The sequence below is a fragment of the Mycteria americana genome, chromosome 5, assembly GCF_035582795.1.
Source record: "Mycteria americana isolate JAX WOST 10 ecotype Jacksonville Zoo and Gardens chromosome 5, USCA_MyAme_1.0, whole genome shotgun sequence".
NCBI classification, from domain to species: domain Eukaryota; kingdom Metazoa; phylum Chordata; class Aves; order Ciconiiformes; family Ciconiidae; genus Mycteria; species Mycteria americana.
Window position 1 is genome coordinate 66136815 of NC_134369.1, and position 17657 is coordinate 66154471.

Sequence of the window (17657 nt, forward strand, 5' to 3'; positions counted from 1 at the left end):
TCTTTAGACACCATCTCTTTCAACCAAGTTCTCCTACAGCCTTCCTCTTCTTGAGATCTGGCAGCAAATTCCATTTGCATGGTTTATTGGCACTGCATGCACCCAATGTTAATATCATGCAGCACTAAGTCTGAGTCAAGTACCTCCTCAGAACACTATTAATAGCTATTTTTACTAAAACACTGTGTAGACTTGTATTACATTCCTTCATTTCAACTTTTTATTATTTGAATTCCACATCCGATTTTCTATTTTGGTTAGGATAGCTATTAAGCTAACTAGCCATTTGGGTCACACTGCTCACCTTTTTCAAAAATGGCACAATGCAGCACATTTATCGCTTGTTTAACCTCCTAATTTTAAGGCAAGATACAAATACACTGGAGTATTAGCAAGCCATAGATCAACACCAGTTGGATAGGCAGACGTATCAGAGAGCACCGATGACCAAAGCTCACGTTTCTCACGGTATTTCCAGGATGGAAACCCCAGCAACTGTGGACTGTCAAAGGACACGACTGCAAATTTTCCGGTCCTGCTGAACTTTAAGCCATGCACACCCACCAAGGAGGAGGTGTGGAACCTCATCCCGACTATGGAGAGATGGGGTAAGGCACGACCCCTTTCCTCATGCCCAGCAGAAACCTCCCTGAGCGGCTGTCTGCCTGTCTACCCTGCGGGTAACTCACCGCCTCCATCGCTTAACCGGCCTGACCACTGGGACTAAGACCACTCACAGTCTCTGCTTGAAATCAGCTTTCCCTCTCATGTTTACACCACCAGATTTAGGCTTCTGGGGTCGATCCGGACAGCGGGCACAGGAGGAAGCAGAGGAGGGCAGGGGCAGTCGGGCGCAGGCCTCGGGGGTGCTGATGCCAGACACGGTGGCTGAGGCGAGGGCAGCAGCAGCTCACCCTAAGTCAGAAGGAAGGGCAACTAGCTCGCCAGGAGCCGGTCGTGCCGGTGACCGGGCTGCAGCCGGCGAGAAGGAACCGACGCGCCCCTGGGGAGGCCCAGGGCCGCGGCCCCCTCATCCGCCGCCCGCGACCGCCTCCGCACCTCAGGCTCGAGGCCGACGCACGCCGCCCGCTGCCTCGCGCAATGCCAAGCTCTGATTGGCTCTCCCTGCCAGTGGGGGCGGGATCGGGAGAGAGCCGCGGCCAATCCGCGCCGTGATGAGATTTCCCGGGAGGTCCCCGCCCGTGCGAACGGGGCTTGTGCGCAGGCGCGGCGGGGCGGTGACGGCGAGGGGTGGTGGCGGACGCGGACGCGCGCGGGAGAGGGAGGGAGGGAGCGAGCGAGCGAGCGCCAGGCGGAGCGGGCGCGGGGGCCGGAGCCGGAGCGGCGCGGGGAGTAGAGCTGAGGCGAGGGCGGCGGCAGCGGCAGCGGCAGCAGCCGCCCGAGCCGGGGGCAGCCGGGCGGTGTCCGTTGCTCCGCGACGCCTCGCCCTGAAGCGGGTTTCTCCTCAGGGAACGGTTCCCCTCCCCGCGGCGCGCACGGGAGCCTCCGTCCCTTCCGCCGCCCCTCAGGCGAAGCCCCTTCAGCTCCCCGCCCGCCGGCCCGGGCAGCGCTTCGACGCCCTCAGCCCGCCTCCCCCGCGGGCGGCCTCGTCCTCCCGCCATGGCTCTCTGCCGGCGCCTGGCGCGGCTGGCCGCCCACCTGCAGGACCCGCGGAAAGTGGCCGCCTTCCAGCGGCTCTGCGGGGTGGAGGGGCCTTCGGGCTGGGCCGACGCGGAGCAGCGAGCCGGGGGCCGGGGACCGGTGGTTAACGGCGGCCCGCCGGCCGCGGAGCGGGCGGGAGAGCAGGGGCATCCCGCCGGGAACGGGACCGTGCCCGGCGGGGCAGGTCCCCCGCAGCGGTGGAGAAGGCGGCCGCGCCGCAACTCCCTCACGGAGGAGGACGGCAGCCAGGAGTTCTCCACCCGCAGCCGCTTCCTCTACTATCTCTTCAGCCTGGGCACGGAGCTGGGCAACGAGCTCTTCTACATCCTCTTCTTCCCCTTCTGCATCTGGAACTTGGACGCCTGGCTGGGCCGGAGGCTTATCATCATCTGGGTGTGGGTGATGTACCTGGGGCAGTGCACCAAGGATGTCATCCGCTGGCCGCGGCCTGCCTCCCCGCCCGTGGTGAAGCTGGAAGTCTTCTACAACTCCGAGTACAGCATGCCCTCCACCCACGCCATGTCGGGCACCGCCATCCCCCTGGCGCTCCTGCTGCTCAGCTACGGCCGCTGGCAGGTAATGCTCACCTCCTTGTCCTTCTCCGTGCGTTTTCCAGCCCCGGGGTGTAAGGCTGTGACAGACTTGATTTCTTTTGGGGGGGAGAGAGAGGGGCTGAGTTTGGGTAAAATGGGAAATTCGTGCCTTTTTTTCCTTGCCCCCCCGCCCTTTTTATTTTTAATTTTTCTATGATCCGAGCGAGTCCTCAGGTAACAAGAACTGTTCGAATAATTCTGTCTTCTGAATAGAAGTTGTGCTGACTTTATGAATGGTTAGCTCAGTACGCATTAAAAGTCTGCTTTAACAATCTCTATTTTGTTCTTGTAAGTTTTTTTTCAACTTACTTTTTGTAGGGTGAGTGCTTTGCACAAAGTTTGGATAGGCATCTGATATTTTTACGGGCGTTTGGTTTTACTGACGGAGAACTTGGTGGAGAGCCAGGAGCTAAAGGGCTTTTTGCTGATCCTTCTTTGCTTTGAGTCACTTTGTAGCTTGAGTCAGTTTGTAGCTTTAGCCTTTTCTTTAACGCTGTCTTTTAGTTTCATTACCTGTAAACTGGAAATTATTATTTCTGTTTTGAGGAGTACATATACTTTCAGATGGTTTTACAACTGTTAATGTGCTGATAATTAGCAGGAACTGATAATCTCTGATCTTTTCAGCACCTTCATTCACCAAAATGTTAAGATCTGCCTGTTGCACTTTGAGTCAATAGATTAAGTTAAAATAACACTGTTCATCTGGTCTACGCAAGCTGTGGCATGTGCTTCGGCACTTGCTGTTAGCAGTATGGGCAACAGTTAAGAACTCCAAAGAAAGCACAACACTTACTCAGCTCTCTAAATCACTGCACCAGTTTCAGTAGTAAATGAGGGAGAAGGCTTTCCCAGGCAACGAACGCTCAGTGTAGGGTTTTGAGAGCTCTGTGTGTAATGTTCCAGAAGTTATGCAGTAAGTCTACTCTTAAGTTATTAATGTTTACAAATTCTTATTATAATACCTGCCTATTTTAAGTCAGATGTATGTCATCTTGGTAGAGAGAACTCTCTTTGTAAGCTTTATGCAGGCTGAACCAGTTACTGTTAACAATCACCAGTCTGCTGTCACAGTATGACACTGTGGCTTTACCTCAGTGTATAGTATGGATGCCTGAAAGCAAAGAAATAGTTGAAGGTTAGAGATTGTATTTGGCCTCTCTTTAACCAAAATTTATGTATCTACTTCTGCAAGGTGATACAGTGTGCCCAAAACAAAGCTATTAGGGATTTGTATTCTTTGCTAGTAAAATGTGAAGTATTGCTCTGCTAGAGTAGTGCAGGCATGAGATAATGTCATGTTTTGTGGGTGTTTGAAGTAAATATTTGGAGTTCTGTCACTGAGACGCTTAATCTTAAAATAGGGGTTTTTTTAAATGACTGACTGCAATCTGAATATTTGATTGTTACTTGTGTGGGGCTGATGTCAGTTGAAGAATGAACTGGATTTCTACTTCTTTGCATGTGGGAAGCCTCATTTAGTAGTATCAGTCGATTAGCTTTGCACAGACTGATGTCACGTGTACAAAGGAGAACCTGTCTTGATTGCTTTTATAGAACCAGCAACCTGACAACGTGTGAAATGGTATTTTGGCCAGTGAACCAAGTTCGATCTTCAGTTTGCCAATGCTGCAACTGCAGTCTGTGAAATACTGTGCTAATTGACTAAACATATTTATAATGAATGCATATTAAGAAATCATAAACATTCAGCCTTGTTATTATTCATTTAAAACCATGCTTAAGAAATGAGGAAGCAAAGTGTTTGAGTCTTCATTTTTAATTCCTTTTTCCTATGAAATGTGTTTGAATAACAGACCTCTCTGAAACCAACTTCTGCCATTGCAAAATGTTCATTTAAAAAAAAATACCCCTTCTGATTTTTAAATTATTTCAATATTAATCAAAAGTTAACCTATGGCACATTGAATATCTTTTGATTCACCTCTAAAGAGAGTTAAGCTTTCATCTAATGCTTCTGCTGTCCTCTGTGTTTTACTTGCATTGAAAGGGAGTAGAAACTATATGGCAACTTCTTGTCATGCTTTTCTAGAAATAGATGGGGTTAAAAAAGACTGACCTCAGAACTTCTTGGAAAGCTATTAACTGTAAAGGAGCTTGTAATAACTCTGATTTTTATTAAGTGATACATATTTATCAGTAGATACAGATAGTTAGATTTAAACTTGGCAAATGTTGGGGTACAGTCTTTCTATATATTCGGTATAAGCAAGCATTACACAGACCCTGATCGGGATGAGTCCACATCTTAGGATTGTTTGTTCAGAAAAACCATAGTGGAGCAAGACTGAGTGTGAATTTAAGCAGATACAGCTATAACTCTCTGCAGGGACTTTTATTCTGGAATACAGGTAACTTTAATTGAGTTTCTCACTTTGAAGTTTATACTAAACCAAAGAAAGCCACTCTTGCTCTAAAAGAGGTTACTCCAGTGAGGAGGGAATCACTTTCCTGTATAGCTTATTTGGAGTTTGCTTTCATTGGGCTATGACTTCCTACTATTGTGTAATAGTTCTTTTCTATCAGAGACAACCCATGAGTCTTTCCCTTGAACAACGTAGAGAACAGAGCAAATCTGCTCTTATTTTTCTAGGTATGGCCCAAATTGTCCATTTAAAACCAAAATGTTTTAATTCCAGTAGGTTTTCTTTTAACCTGTTGAATTAAGTTTGTGCTTTCCTAGTTTTCAATGCCTATCAGTAATCCTATTACAAGTATTTTCCTTTCACATAGTATTCAAAAGGATTTTTGACTATACACAGCACAACAAAAATATTTGATTATAAATGCAATTGTTCAAGTAAAATATTTTCAGAGATGATGTATTTTAAAGATGGTTGTGACAAATTTTCACAGAGACTTTGGACATAGGGAATATTCAATGCAAGCGACTTTCAGACAGAAACAAATGGTATGTTAAGATAATTTTCATAATAGCTAACTGTTCTGTCCATTGTGGAATATAACTGTTCAATTTCTCCTTGTATTATAAGAGCTTGCCTGAAACTTTTGATTCCACTTGCATAAGCTTTATATATTTATTTATTTAGTATTGTTAACTCTCAGCAGGGAAAACCACTTGTTTCAAAGACACCTCAGTAACCTTGAAATACAAAGCTCATGCCAAAGACTCGTGAGAATTTAGGAGTGTTAGATGTTGATATTTTTCTTTCTGTCTTTGAAGCTCTGATACCCTGAAAGAGGAGGACAAACTCTTAAAAGACAGTGAGGTTATAGATCTTGATATGATGTAGGAAAAAGTATACCTTTATCACACTGGGGAAAACCTGCTTTCTTTGAAATATTGACAGTTTGAGCCAGGCTGGCTTATATCCTGAACGGGGAGGAAGAGATAGTGTGAACTGCTAATTATGTACACAATCTCCAAAAGCCTTAGGTTGAGGCTACTGGAAAAAGTCTTTTTTATATTTTATTTGATTACTTTGAACTGATGATTTCAAATAGATATCAACACATATTTTATTAGAAATGGTGCTTGAGTTAGGATGGTACCTGAATGTATCATAACCCTGCTGTTTTATTTTAGCAGGGGAAACATCAGTCAGGGAGACAGAAAATACACTTTTCTCCCAGAGTTCCTCCAGGATCCTGCCTGGCTCTGGCAGTAGTTGTCCGGATTAGGAAGTGATGGGTTCGCACTCCTTCCTGAGCTCTGCATTGATGAGCTGAGCCAGGAGCTGCTGACTCTCACTGTAGGCCATTGAACGAACTTCGTTAAGTTGATATTCAGCAGGAGCCCAGAGCCTTGATTGAGGAGTAGTTCAGCTCTGTAACTACATTAACCAACGTTGTTTGAATGGGCTTATTTTCTGAAGCAGTATAGGTCACTAAATATTACAGCATTGTCCTCCCTATGTACTTGTCTGCCAATGTTTTATATGCAAATCCTATCATCAGTGAGTGTCTTTCCACACCACTGATGATAATGACGACCTTAAATAGCACTACTGCTAAACCCACAGTAGAGTGCATTTATTCTGTAATGGTTTGACTGACACACCTAAAAGTATTTCTCAGTTTTCATTTACTTAGTGCTCTCCTGAGTCTCCATAGTACTGATGGTGTAAGAATGTCATGTGGGACTGTGTCAAACACCCTTCCAGAAATCTTCCATCCGCACCATTACTTTTATTAGCCAAAGCTGATGAATCTAATCAAATGAGATGGGGTTGACAGGATCTGTATTGGGATTTCGGAGAGATCTGCATCATTCTGTGATTCTGATTGACCGCTACTAAATATTACCTCTAAAATTGTCTGCCCACTCTTTCATTTCAAAAGGATAACTTCTCTCAGATCCCCACTGGGAATGGGGAATAATTGGTTATTGGGGTTGGATGAATAGTCTAATCGCGACACTGCTGTAGTGAGAATTTTACAGCAAGTGGGCAAATCCTAGTTTTAAGTGTCTGTCCTTGTTGAAAGGCTTGCATTATCAGTAAGATTGATGTAATGATAAAACTGGAAGCTACACATAGGAGGCCATCTCTTGCATATGAAGTCTGTGTGTAAGAGCAAGTACAGACTCCTTTTGTCAAAGAGATGCCTCATCTCTGAGAGAAGCCCAAATGGATTTTGTCTGAAATACTAAAATGTTGTGCAGAAACTTAGGCAAAGAGATGTGTGCTTGTCTAACTGGTTGTCTTACATGTGTTTCTTAAAATAAGCACTCAAACAAAAACTCTTCTGACATGAGAAGCATAGCTGAAGGGGTGATCTGAAAACCCAGAATTGCCCACACAATGAAGAGCTCTTGAGAAAGAGAGATGGGAATTTGGAGGGTCAGCAGCACTGGCCTTGTCTTGTGTATTTGAGTTGTAAGGTCTTCTTTTGTGGGCTATATTAATAGCCTAGTTTATTTGTAAAGGAAGCTTGTTTGTAAAGGAAGCTGGCAAAAGCTGTGTGGCCTGTTTGATTCAGATGCTCTTAAAAGCTTGAAAAGAGCATAGCCAGTTCTTACAAATTCCATTGGGGAATCTCTGCTAGAGGTATGCAGCAGCCTGTCCTATTGAACTGTGTTGATTGGCATTAAATATATTTTTCAGTTTTGTGTAAGCAAATCTTTAATGTAAAGGATCTTGGGGGGTATATGTAAAAACAAATGCTGTAAGGTTTGATGCAGAAAGGACTCAAAGAAGATACTTCTAAAGCAATTTTTTTTTCTTGGTGGACTGTACGCATGTAAAGCACTCCTCGTGCTTTCAAGTAGGGTACGTTGATTAAACCTGAGAACTTCAGTTTGCAGAAAAACTCTCTTTTAGGTGTTGGGGGCAAGCAGAGCCCCCAAGCTGTAGGTGAGCAGAGCAAGCTGTAGGTGATTCTTGCTGGGCGTGTTCAGGGAGGGATTTTTTTTTTTTTAATGAGTGCAAGGAAAAGAAGTAACAGGCTCTAATTCCTATTGTAACTCTTCAATTTCTTTTCAGATTATGTGTATCAGAAAATTAAACCTTTAACTCTGCAGGGCTGGAATTGAAATCTTTGTCATGGAATTTAAAGAAGGGGTTCTTGTAATGACATGTAGCACTAAAATTTTTATGCTTTTTGATGTTAAGGTTGGTCACTAAAGAAAGAAGGAAATAATTGATAAATGTAGCTTAACCAGTGTTATTTAGCACTTCACCTCTTTTGAAAAGACAGGGTTTTGTCTGTTTATTTTTCCTAAAATGATTCCTAAGTGGTCTTTCTTTTTTAACCATCGTCTTCTCCCTTTTCTTCTGCTCCCTCCAGAAAATCATTTATACGCTGTGCTTTTTGTACTCATCTGGCCAACCAGTGTCTCAGAGTCATTCCTGTAAACATTGATTATAGCTTTTCATATGACTATTGCCAATACATAGCCAAATATTTTATTAAAAGCATGGTGCTGCAAGTGCTGCTTGGATTCTTTCAGTGAACTCTGGCCCAAAATAATTGTCTCCAACTCAAGCTGAACTTCTGAGTTAGTATATGATTTAAAAAAGATCATTGAATAATACTGTAGAACACTGAAAATATTAGAAAATTAGTTTGGAGCCCATTGTGGATGCTGGAAATTTCTCCAGTGTAGAATGTGCTTTAAAAAAGTAAAGAAATGAGCATCTAGAGCATGTTTAAGAATGTTCCATTATGAAAGAATTTTCTGACCTAGGTCAAAGCTTTTAGGACAGATTGTTTCCTTATGAGCATTTTTAAACAATAGTTATGTTATTAAGACTCTTGGCAAAAAGTCAGATTAAGGGGAGGGAGGAGGATAGGCACTTGAGGGAAATGTTTTCTATGTGATCCAGTCAGAAGCTTGGAAACCCGTTTCAGAGAATGTAATCAAATAAAATGGGAATTTCCCATTAAAAACATAGGGCATAAAATTCTCAAAGACTTACTGGGAGTAGTTTCACTGCTATTTTCCAAATACACACAATTTAATTCAGTTTAATCAATTAAAAACAAGAATCTGGATATGGGAACAAAATTGAGGCCTGAGAGAAGATGAGTAGTCTACTCAATCAGCTTTATTCCTAGCTTTTTCACATACTTAGTATGTGAATCTAAGAAATCAATTAACCTTTTTTTTTTTAAATAACATGCTTGATGATCTGTCCATCAGTCATACACATCAAGACTGGGACACTTTTCTTAATGGATATGATGCCTTCAAAGAAACATACTCATTCAAACATTTAAAACCCCAAATGTCAACAAAGGTATCTTTTTAATCTGTATGTTGCATTTGTCTCTATCTCCAATCTCTGCCTTGCTGTCAGTTCCATCTGCCTCCACTTCATCTTCTAGTACTGTATTTGTACTATATGCTTATGCGTATTATCAAAGTTTTATTCTGGCCTTCGGAAGAATATTTCTCCAAGCTGGATATCGGTGATTTGATCTAATACAGACTGTGGGGTACTTCTCTCAAGGAGAAAAATGGCAGGTTAACATTGGTTTTGAGTCAACATGGGATGCTGAAGTTCAGACTGAGTACTATACGAGTGTCTTTATTTTTGTATAGCATTACGATTTTCAAATCGTAGGTTGTTTTTTTTAATTTAGAAAAAAGAAAGCAGTATACAGTTCAGTAAATAACTCCCCATACTCAAAAGTTGTTGAGGTGGCATGGCAGCTACGGAGGCATAATGAGTTTTTGAGGATATGTGTAGGATGGTCTTAATTGAGGGCATGGAGGCAGGCTTTGAGATGTTTGTCTCTAAAATGGGCTGTTCCTGAATATATGACTCTGAGTGACTCAGAGTATGGTCAAGAATGAAGATAAGTCAATTTTGTTATCAGAAAGACAAGCTGAGAGAATGAAACCTGTTTTTTACCTATACCCTTGCCAGCTGTGATCTCTGACAATCGTTCAGACCCTCATCTGAAAGGAGATGTGATGCCAGTCTGCCTTCTGATGCCTAAATGAGTAAGAATAGCAATGAATTGGGGAAGAGGGTAGAAGTGAACTTGTGATCTTTTGTCCTTTGTGCCTCTGTAGAGGTCTGATTTGGCATGCGGGGAACCACGGGACTAAAATTGCTGGAATTCAGCACTCTTGCTTTAATATCTTTCATTTAAGTAGAGACTGTCAGTGTGTCTATATACAACTAGATAGAAAAGATCTAAAAGTTTGTAACTCAAAGGTAATTGAGAACTGCTAATTTTTAATTTGTGAATGCAGTATTTTCCAAAATAAGAGACACAAGCAAACATCTAAAAAAATGAGTGCTTATTGCTTTCTTCCATGAACACTTGAGATTAGTTTATATTAAAGTTTTCACATTAACCTTTCATAAAGTACACCTACTTTAAGTAGAAAACAGTAAAAGCTGTTTGTTTGTTTGTTTTTTTCTTTGAAGATTCATTTGCGATTGGGAGAGAAGCTTTGTGGAATCCACTATTTATTGTAAAGCAGGGCTGATAAATGTTAATACTCTTAAGGCACTATACTAATAGAGGATGTTTTGGTATTTGGGGGGATTTTGTATGCCTAGGCAGTGAGAGGTTACAGATACTTACAACCATGGTATAACCAATGTATATATGCAAAATACATACAGGCAGTCATTTTCTAGATGAAACAACATTTAGAAAATGCTTGCTAGTACCTCAATATTCTATTTTTTCAGACAATAGTTTGGAAGTAAATTTATGGCATCAGCTTTTTTTGTAAGGATCACGGAGATGTTCTCTGGTGTTATGACTTGGCATGCTGCTGAGCAGTCGTCTTGCTGAGCTACAAGGTGTGTGGGAGTGTTAATGTTCTCCTTTAGTCACCTTGTACACTTATCCCTACATGTGAGGACAAAATATGTGGTTGCTTTATCACCTCAAGGCAGATTTTAAGCAGGTGCTACCAGTTTGGTGTTCTAGGAAATCTTGAACCCAGTGGCTGCTTTTAAAAGGTATGAGTGAAAACAGGCCAAGGAGGAGGCAGGGCATTGTGTGTTGTTTGTGTTGAAGTAGGGAGGTGGTTCTGCTTGATTTCTGCTAGTGTCTAAGGAGGCCAGTGAACTGTGGAGCCCCAAAGGGTACATACAGCTTTATGATGCTCCACAGGTGGGTTCTGGGGTTGTGGGAAGAAAATCAGATCGGTTATGTGGGCAATGCAGAGAGGTATGGATATAACATTGGAAGAAACCAGGACAGATGAAGGTTAAAACCTTCTTTGGGTCAAACTTTATTCCTGTACCTTAGACATAAAGATGTCTTTACGTTTGAAGCTTCCTTATCAGTCAGTAAAATAACTATGAGTCTAGATAAACTGACAGTTGTCCAAGTGTGCTGGTTACATAAAGGTGGGAGCATAGAGGAGAATGCTTTGCCTGGGAACTAATCACAAAAATTTACTTAACTGTTGTATTGTGGAATATTATTCCAGGGGAAACTAGAATAATTGTTTCAATCTTTGCTTTTTTATAGTGGACTGGATACAGTACAGCTATGTATGCTGTAGTGAATAAGCTCTCTTGGGTGGAAAGAAACTGGGTTTAGGACTTCTGTGATTATTATTATCATGTCTTAAAAATACCAAAAATCAGCATGTGCCTAATACTGCAGACACATTTGTGGACAGGTCATGCTAAAGCTATTTCAGTAAGAATAATTTGCCTGGGTTTGTTAAAAATTCCTTATTTAAGAATATATGAATCGGGGTTAAATGTATAATTGGCTTTTTATTGGGGACACAATAGGGAAGTGTTTGAGCTGTTGGATACAGATGCTTTGCTACAGAGGAACTAAGCCAGCCAGTGTTTTCAGATGTTTTAATGGGTATCTATTCTCAATACTATTAAAAGCAGAATTAGAGTGAGATATGACAGAGCCAAATATTATCTCCGAAATCTTCTTCAAAGTTGGTCTTTGACACAGTTTTTCATCCCCAGACACCCCTCCCTTGAGAGTTTCTAACTAAGAGCAAGCATTTCTTTTCATTTCCAGAATTTATCCTACTCTCCCTGCTGTTTACAATGACCTATCCAGGCCTCTTAAAACAAGACTCCTCACATATCTCTTTTCCTTCATACTCCTTATTCTTACGGTCTTGCTGTTTAGCTGCTCTAACCTCTTCTCCCCCACAGTGTCATTAGCTGCTATAGCCTGCTGGGCCTGGCACTTCATTGGTCTTCCTGCTAAAGCTCCAGCTTCTGTTTCTGTCGGGTATTTCAGAAACACAGGAAACGTTTTTATTTATTAAAGAAAAGCCTTACTACCCCTGATTGGAGCCTGAAAGGACAAAAGATGTGTGCCAGGAAACAAGAATGGACATACGATATCAAGTGATGGGCAAAACCATTTGAAACTTTTGACACGTGCATGAACACATGCAAAAGTTCTCATTCTACCACCAAGTAAGTGTGATGCTATTAAATTTTCTAGTCAAGAGGTTCACATTGCTTCTGGAGGTAGTAAATCTTCCCTTGCTAATCTCTGACAAACAAGAAGTCTGTCTTCCCAGGCTTTCATCTTGCAGAGCATGTAAAGAGGTGCTGGAAGCTCCTCTTTACTTCAGAGGATATAGGGTATACCTATGTCTGTATATACAGCATTTCTGCTTTGGTAGTCCTCTGGGGGAAGAGTGGAGCAGCACCAGGCAGGGAGACTGTGTGGTTTGAGTGTCTTCCTGGTGCAGCAGCATTACTTCTACCCTGAGATCAATGGAAATGATGGTAGAGGCATAATGGGGATGAGTGATGGGGCTACACTTGTAATGTATTCTGGTGGCGTAGCACGGGGTACAAGGATTACTTTTGTGGCTGCTGTAACAATGTCAGCATCTGCTAACTCTGCAATCATGTCTTGAGTGCAACCTAGTTACTGGTGTATTGCTCATTATTAGCATAATTCTGAAAGGCAGGAAACTGAATTTGTTTCTTCATCATTTCAGTTAGAAATGAATCATGAAGTACATAATTTTGTTTAGGTACAATTTGTAGATGAATGTAGTAGAAACAAAGACAAATGTTGCTACAGGAATTAGTTTAAACGATGTAATACAACTGTGAGCTGGGCATTTAGAGTTGATTTTAATGTGAAATCTGTTTCTTATGTGACATGTAAGCTTCCCGATTTTCTGTTAGTTTGGGAACATTTTTTTAGGTTTGTCATGTTAACATGGTCCTGGAGCTGAGAATTCAAAGAATGTTGGAATAATGCAGAAGACTGATAATCTTTTCTCAAACCTTTCATTGAAAGACTGATTTAGAAGCTTGTCAATCTTTTAAGAGGCCTTCACCGAGGACATACAACTTTCTCCAATAAGATTAAAAATACTTTCTCTAATTTGTTGGATATTCTACCCTTCAGGTTACCCATAGAAGGAGCAATGGAAAGAGCAAGAAAACTGTCTGTAATTCTTAGTTTTTATTCTGAGATTCGAGTACATATAGACTGCCTGTTTATATTGAAAATGATCCTTGCTTTCATGAAGGAAATGAAGCAATTTTGGAAACATGCCATTTTGTCTTGTGACTGCTTCTTTTATAGAACTAGTAATTATTTTTAATACTGAAAAAAGGAAGCTGTATCCTGTCTTGTACAACATTTTGCAATATGGTAGTGGGGAAGGTATTTCTTACTGTGCTGTAAGATGTGAATTAGCATACTTTTATCCAAAACCTAAAAAAGTTAAAATACTAAGTTTCTACACATGCTGATATGTGCTTACTAAAATACTGTATTTTGTTTGTTCCTGGTAAACAGTCCTTATTAATAAAAAATCTTCTACCAGAAGATGGAAATAATTGGAAATTATTATTTGATGGTTTTTGTTTAATAAACATGGATTGTAGTAGGAAATATATATGGCTTTGTAGAGAACAAAAAAGATTACTATTCTAGGAGTTTCATACTGATGCTCAGAGACTGAGTCAAGGATTGCAGAAACTCTAAAACAGTGTGTAGGGAATTGAATTTATTTGTAAATTATTATGAGTTCTTCCTTTTCAGGAGAAAGATGACGCTACTAGATTCTACCTGGATAATTGTTAGCAATACTAGTATATTATGTAGCTGCTTCACCCAGTGTAAAACTGTTCCACAGCTTATAACACAAGGCTTGTCTCCCCCCATATTGCCAATTTGGGATATCATAACATGGCAAGGCTAACTGCTACAAAGATCTATTAACTTCTTACTGCTTTGTCTGAAAAGATGTGACCACCGTCCTGGAATTCATATATCCTGAATGCAAAAGAAGAGGACAAGGAAGAAGTTGAAAAAGTTTGACTTAATAATGTTTTGACTTTATGAAAAGTGGACTTACTTGAGGTGGTCTAATAGGCTTGGGTAGGTGAGGGCAAGGAAAAGGGTAAGCATAAGCTGCATTAATTGCAATTAATTATAGAATTCTTATAGAGTGATTTTTTTTTTTTTTTTTTAAATCACTTTTTTCCAGACTCTAACACAATCTCTCCATTTTTTCCCTACCAGTATCCCCTTATGTTTGGACTGATCCTTGCATTCTGCTGGTGTTCTTTGGTTTGCTGTAGTCGAATTTATATGGGAATGCATTCAATTTTGGTAAGAAAATAATCCTACTAAACTTTTATTTTAATGTTGTTCTGATTTCATAAACTTCCATCACACTTAAGTTTTTATGGTGCAGCAATTATATATAGATTTTTTTTTTTTTTAGAATGGCCTACCATCTAGGAACAGAATGAGTACATTTCTTCAGCAGATAAATTGATACAATAGCTAAAAGTGGATGTCAAACTTCTGTTAATTTATATTATTCTTTCATAAACTCAGTCCACAGCTGAGACTTAGCTGATGTTTAATAGCAGTTTTAGTGCAGAAATTGATGACTGCACTAAAGCATAGACTAACTTTTCCTCTATAGAGTAGAAATAATTTTGCAGGATGAGAGTGTGACTGTTGATGTCCACTCAGGTTCCATGTCAGCTACTCAAAGCATGTGCATTTCGGAGTGCCATGCTTTTGCTACGGTTTCACTTTCCAAAGTTTCAAACCAGTAGTTTGGTTCTAAAGAACCAAATAACAAAGTTGTCATCTTTGAAAAACAGACTTACTTATTAAAAAGAATTTTAAAAAAATCAAACTCAAACACAAATGCATGGAATGTAAAAATGGGAAAACAAGAACACTACAAAATGGTAGTTAGAATGTAAGACCACTACTAACGATGGCTAAAGAGGTTTTTTGAGGATCACTTGCTAGAAGGAGAAAAGCTAACAGACAGAAAACAGTAAGCCTGGTAGTGAGTAGTAAAGCTGGTAGATGAACACAGTATAAAAGAAGCATGTGAAAATAAGGCAGCTCAGAAAAGCTGAATGACATATTTGCATTAGTGATTAGGAGGCTTCCCAAGTCAGAACCACTTGTATGGAGGACGATGGGATGAACTGATATTTCAGCTGACACGTAATGTCTTAGAACAAAGTCATGTAACAAATAGTGAGGCATCGTACACTAGGTTATTCAGCAGTTTCATATCTGAATTCTCTATAGTGTTTGAGTGAATACAATTAACCATGTTTTATCTGTAACATAAATCAACCATGGTGCCTAAGATGGGGGCAGGTAGGGTGGCAAATATGGCAGAAGGTTGTTGTGGTAGCTTCTGAAATAAGCAAGTCTGACTTTCATATCAGTCAATTGTATTAGAGCTTTTATCAAGCATTCTATAAGTGGAAGTGAATAGAAGTGATTCCTTGAAGATGGAGCAATGCAAATACTGCTGACCAAAGTCCCACCTCCTGGCTCATATGGAAAAGTTGATAAGCATGTGAATGAAGGTGATCCAATTTCCAGTGCTTGGATTTCTAAAAAGCTTTCAACAAATTCCTTCCTAACAACTAAAGGTGACTAAAGTTGCAGATAATTCTGTGCAACTGAGTGAATAATCAATGGTAACTGAAATTTAATGATAAATATAAAAATAATAAACCTTTTAATTAAGAAAATACACTTTAAAAACAATAATAAAACTGAAAATCAAGTACGAAGCCACAGAAGTTACCTCTTCCTCTCCTTTAGCAGTTGGAAACAGTTCTCCATTCTTGCAGTATTGTTAATGCTGAAGCTGGAGCGGAAAGTCTAAGCTGCTCTAATACCTAGCTGCAGTGGGCCTTGACTGCCGTACCAGCTGTTGCTGCCAGTGTCCCTGTGTGTTGGCACCCAGGTGCTTAGATCCAGTGTCGAGCTGTTCCAGCAAACTAAGTTGGCAGAACTTACTTAGCTGGGCTGGCTTTGTGCTGACTGTAGGCTGGAATGCCCCAGTCCTTGACAAGGGCCATTGTAGCCAGCAGATAAGTAGATCTACAACTTTGATCATGGATCATTTGATCATAGCTTCATTCATGATCATTCATGATCCGATCATGATGCAGATGTCCTATTAATAGGCGATCAAAAGCAATTCCTTACCTTATCTTTAACATAAAAAAGATTTAATCTTGTACAGTAAATGAGAAAAGATGGGAATCCACAAGTTGCTTTTAGCAACAGAGCAACTAGGCTTGTCTCCATGCTAATGTAACTTAAATTATTTTTTTAAAATAGTTATTACACTGAAACCATATCTTTCTCTCTCTTCAACAGGATGTTATTGCTGGATTTCTGTATGCTATTCTCATCTTGGTTGTCTTCCATCCAGTTGTGGACCTGATTGATAACTTCAACTTAACTTACAAATATGCACCCTTAATTATCATCAGTCTCCATTTAGCCCTGGGCATCTTCTCTTTTACTCTAGACACATGGAGCACATCACGAGGAGACACAGCTCAGATACTGGGCTGTGGTGCTGGAGTAGCCTGTGGCTCTCATGTTAACTACATCATGGGTCTAAAGCTAGATCCTCCTCCCGATACATTACCTTTATCTCTTTCCTCTCTCACTGTGACTGTGTTTGGAAAAGCCATATTGCGGTTGTTGATTGGAGTAGTAGTTCTGTTGTTAACAAAAGTAGCGATGAAAAAAGCCACTATTCCACTGGCATGTAAAATATTTCGCATACCACATGACGATGTACGGAAAGCAAGACAACGCATGGAAGTTGAGCTTCCGTATCGCTATATTACATATGGAATGGTTGGGTTCTCCCTCATGTTTATTGTTCCTTGCCTCTTCCATTTTATTGGTCTTTCTTGATGCAATTTTATCACTTTAAATAGGGAGAACAGAGTTAGTTGCTTTTTGAAGAGGTGCACTAGTTTGCTAAGGGAAGGCCAGTGAGCTTGGCTTTAGCAGGGTCTTCACTTTAACAGCAATACATAGCAGGCAAAGCATTTAAAGAACTTTGCACATCTTTGGGTATGGTATGGGGCCAGAAGTCAAATATCAGTCTATGAGAAGTGCTGAACTCTATAAATGCTATGTCTAGACTTATTGCTGTAACAAAGTCTGTGTGTCTGTGTGATGCAATGAATGTATCTGGAATGTCTGTCATACTGTACCTGTATACATTGACACTTTAACAGGTATGTCTGACAGCTAATCAGAAAGCTCCATTCATGATCTGTTTGCCATTTCATAGTAATTTATTCAAGTTCTTGGACCATAGACTGCTAAATTTGCTTTCCTCTATTCTTTCCTGAAGTCCTGCTTCAAGATGTTTCAGCTAATAGGCATTTCTAATGGACCAAACTTGTAATGAGGTTGAATTTTTCAAAAAAAAAAAAAAACAAGCAGAAGCCTTTTTCTTTAGACCCCTCTAGAGAGTAAAATGTCTGGATTGGCATTGGTAGATATCACTAGAGTATATAAGATTCAGGTACTGTATTTTATGGTTTAATAACTGTGCCTTTCTGTTGCTAAATTAATAAATGCCATATGTACTGTGATGTAAAAATGCCTAATTTTATTTAAAATCCTACATAATTAGGCAGATATTTTTAAATGTTAGATTGTCCACATTGCTGGCATGGTTCA

The 17657-nt window shown here is 40.6% G+C and overlaps 1 protein-coding gene across 1 annotated transcript; it reads left to right on the plus strand.

The window, feature by feature from the left end:
* Positions 1 to 1341: 1341 nt before the first annotated feature.
* On the plus strand, positions 1342 to 17391 carry SGPP1 (sphingosine-1-phosphate phosphatase 1). The gene is made up of 3 exons (XM_075503774.1): positions 1342 to 2238; positions 14193 to 14282; positions 16326 to 17391. Exons 1-3 carry the CDS (start codon positions 1621 to 1623, stop codon positions 16875 to 16877), a joined length of 1260 nt encoding a protein of 419 aa, XP_075359889.1. The 5' UTR covers positions 1342 to 1620; the 3' UTR covers positions 16878 to 17391.
* The last annotated feature ends 266 nt before the right edge of the window (positions 17392 to 17657 follow it).